The sequence below is a fragment of the Cydia fagiglandana genome, chromosome 23, assembly GCF_963556715.1.
Source record: "Cydia fagiglandana chromosome 23, ilCydFagi1.1, whole genome shotgun sequence".
Taxonomy (NCBI): Eukaryota; Metazoa; Arthropoda; class Insecta; order Lepidoptera; family Tortricidae; genus Cydia; species Cydia fagiglandana.
Genome location: NC_085954.1, coordinates 336,053 through 339,378, shown reverse-complemented (window position 1 = coordinate 339,378; position 3,326 = coordinate 336,053). Strand labels below are relative to the sequence as shown.

The 3,326-nt window shown below is 42.5% G+C and overlaps 1 protein-coding gene across 1 annotated transcript; it reads left to right on the top strand.

The window, feature by feature from the left end:
- Nucleotides 1-750: 750 nt before the first annotated feature.
- LOC134676026 (cytochrome P450 6B2-like) lies at nt 751-2,900 on the top strand. The gene is made up of 2 exons (XM_063534339.1): nt 751-2,149; nt 2,688-2,900. The coding sequence occupies exons 1-2, from the start codon at nt 787-789 to the stop codon at nt 2,861-2,863; spliced, it is 1,539 nt and encodes a 512-aa protein (XP_063390409.1). The 5' UTR covers nt 751-786; the 3' UTR covers nt 2,864-2,900.
- The last annotated feature ends 426 nt before the right edge of the window (nt 2,901-3,326 follow it).

Here is a 3,326-nt window from a genome sequence, read left to right as displayed (position 1 = left end):
AAGTGCCGGTTGGAAGCGACCCGCATCCAGCGTCTTCCGGCGACCTTAACAAGGTCGTCTGTCCATCTTGTGGGTGGCCGTCCTACGCTGAGCTTGCTAGCCCGTGGTCTCCACTCGAGCACTTTTCGGCCCCATAGGCCATCTTTTCTGCATCCAATGTGGCCTGCCCATTGCCACTTCAGCTTGCTTTATCCGGTTCTCTAGTATACAGAATATACTCGTACTCTATTATGGTAATTAAAGCAAGCTCAGTAGCCCCGGGGTTTGGTTAAATAGCACGCATTCGTTTCCTCCTGTTTGCAGCCTTTGCCCTAAGATAAATAAATATTATAAGGTAGTAAGATTAAGATAATAATAAACACGTCCAATACCATCGAAGACTGAAATGACCATTCTTAAACTTTATCGCGAAGGAATAAAGTTCAGCAGTGGTTAGAGTTGCAGTTTGTAATTATCTGTTGAAGCAAATTACAACCTTGATGCTATAGGACGTTTTCCACATAGCAATAAATAATTGTTAATTAGGTACCTAAAAAAAATATAAATAGAAACCTTCTCTCTGCGTGTCTCGTCACCGTATTATTTGATTCAAAGACACGCGATTTTTCCAGATAAGAAATGCTGGTGGTAATTTGCGCTTTTTGAAGGTTTATAATATCGACACCTTTGGATTCAACATGAGTTATTACAACATCTCGACCTCATTACAAGATTTGCAAACTATCTATCACAGGATCATTATAATTCGCACTGCACCGGCAACCGGTCGACTCACACAAGGATACGATGATAATAGCGGCTCTCATACTGGTCGCGCTTACCGCGCTGTATTATTACAACACGAGGACATTCAACTACTGGAAAGACAGAGGCGTGAAACATGACAAACCTATGCTCCTATTTGGGAATAATCTGAGTAACTATCTGCAGAAAAAAAGTGTCACAGAAATCGCAACGGATATGTATTTCAAATATCCCAATGAAAAAATCGTTGGGTTCTTCCGATCTACACGCCCGGAGCTCGTGATTCGAGACCCAGACATTATGAAGAAGGTCCTGACGGTTGATTTCATCCATTTTTATCCACGGGGTTTGAATTACCATAAGACCATTATAGAGCCAATGATGCGGAACTTGTTCTATGCGGATGGAGATCTGTGGCGCTTGTTGAGGCAGCGCATGACGCCGGCGTTCACGAGCGGCAAGCTGAAGGCGATGTTCCCGTTGATCGTGGAGCGCGCTGAGAGGCTGCAGGAGCGCGCGCTCGCGGCTGCTGCCAGCGGCCGCACCGTCGACGCTCGCGACCTCATGGCTCGCTTCACCACCGACTTTATAGGTGCCTGTGGTTTTGGACTCGATGTCGATTCTATAAACAACGAGACTTCCGCTTTCAGAAAATTAGGTCATAAAATATTCAACAAAACAATCAAGGACGCTATTGTATCGATGCTCAAAGAAATTTTCCCACAAGCGTGTGCTCGTTTGAAATATATGGGTAGAGTGGAGCAAGATCTGATAGATCTGGTAAATGAAATACAAAGGCAAAGAAACTATGAACCCTCTGGAAGAAATGACTTCATTGACTTGCTATTGGAAATTAAAAAGAAGGGAACGATGATTGGCGAATCGATAGAGAAGTTTAAACCAGATGGAACCCCAGAGCAAGCTACGTTAGAATTAGATGAAATACTAATGGCTGCTCAAGTGTTTGTATTTTTCGCAGCCGGTTTTGAAACATCATCTTCAGCTACTAGCTTCACACTCCACCAGTTAGCCTTTAATCCTGATGTTCAAAACAAAGTGCAAAGCGAAATAGGTCGTGTATTAGCAAAACATGATAGCAAATTGAGTTATGACGCAATAAAAGAAATGACGTACTTAGAATGGTGTTTCCGGGAGGCCATGAGAATGTTTTCTACGGCTGGGTTTTTAATTAGAGAATGTGCTCGAACATATACGATACAAGAAGTAGATGTGACAATAGACGAGGGTACTGGTATAGTAATTCCGCTGCAAGCACTGCACAATGACCCTACATTCTGGGATCAACCTGAAGAGTTCCGGCCGGAAAGATTCCATCCAGATGAACTCAATTCAATCCAAAAACAAGTTTACCTGCCTTTTGGCGAAGGACCGAGAGTTTGTATAGGTAAGTCGAGATTTTAAAACTCTTTTCTTTTATTTTATGATTTATTAGACAAACTTGACTTTAACAAAGTGGATTCCAACTGCGACTTGCAACGCACTCCATCTCTTTTGCCTCGTACAACTAAGGGGTTGCGCACAAATCACGCGAGGTGTTTTCGGCTACTTTTTGACCCCCCTCCTTGGTGATATTTGGTGAGGTTAGTATTGTTGTATAGAAAATCTTGTTTATTTTTCTATTTTCGTTAAATGGACTCGCTATTTTGAAGTGAAGTGAAGATTTATGTTTAACGTAACCAAGAAAAAGTATCTACTCTTGTGGTATGTCTTTTTTTCTTAGTTTCGTTCACTGTAGAAAAATATACGTGAGGTTTCCTTATACCCCCCTCCCCCAACGTGATCTATCGTGATTTTTTCGTGACTCCCCCTCCCCCTATCGAACCTCGCGTGATTTGTGCACAAGCCCTAAACCAAACAGTCTACAATGTTAAAATGATAATGACGACCATATCTATCTCACACTATAGCACGTTTTTTTACAGGTGAACGTTTAGGTCTGATGCAGTCAATGGCTGGACTGGCCGCCATCTTATCAAAGTTCACAGTGGAGCCCGCTCCTGAAACGATAAGGAAACCGAGAGTGGAGCCCAAATCTACTATTGTGCAGGGTATCCGAGGGGGTCTGCCGCTCTTGTTCAAGGAAAGGAAGACCGTGTAGCTGATAGCTGATTTATCTGGCCCCAATTTCACATCGGTGACAGGTGCGAGAATTGTAAAACATCACTGTTGCTGACGTCACAGGCATCCATGGGCTACGACTACCATTTACCATCGGTCGGGCCTACTGATAGTGAGTGGAGCGCATCATTCTAATCTCTCATTCCGTCGTTTTATAGTAACAAGAGTTGTTACCTACTGGCATTTAAGTCAATGAGTGAAGTATACTTACTCTATTGTCATAAAGAGTATTGTATTGTCCTTTTATTGACACTAACACTCTCTTAGTTACTAAAAACGGTAGTTTCTTACTACTGATATAATTTCAGTATATTCCTATCCGATATTTAAGACACCCGAGTAACCCGACTCGGGCGTGGCGGTGTCAGTTTCCACATCGTAAGCGTTCGATAAACAGCTGGGGAATACTGTTTTTATCTTTGGATAACTCTAATATTTGTACA

Coding starts and splice junctions, on each gene's coding strand:
- LOC134676026 (XM_063534339.1), top strand. CDS start 787: ATGATAATAGCGGCTCTCATACTGGTCGCGCTTACCGCGCTGTATTAT. Junction 2,150..2,687: donor AGGACCGAGAGTTTGTATAG/GTAAGTCGAGAT, acceptor GTTTTTTTACAG/GTGAACGTTTAGGTCTGATG.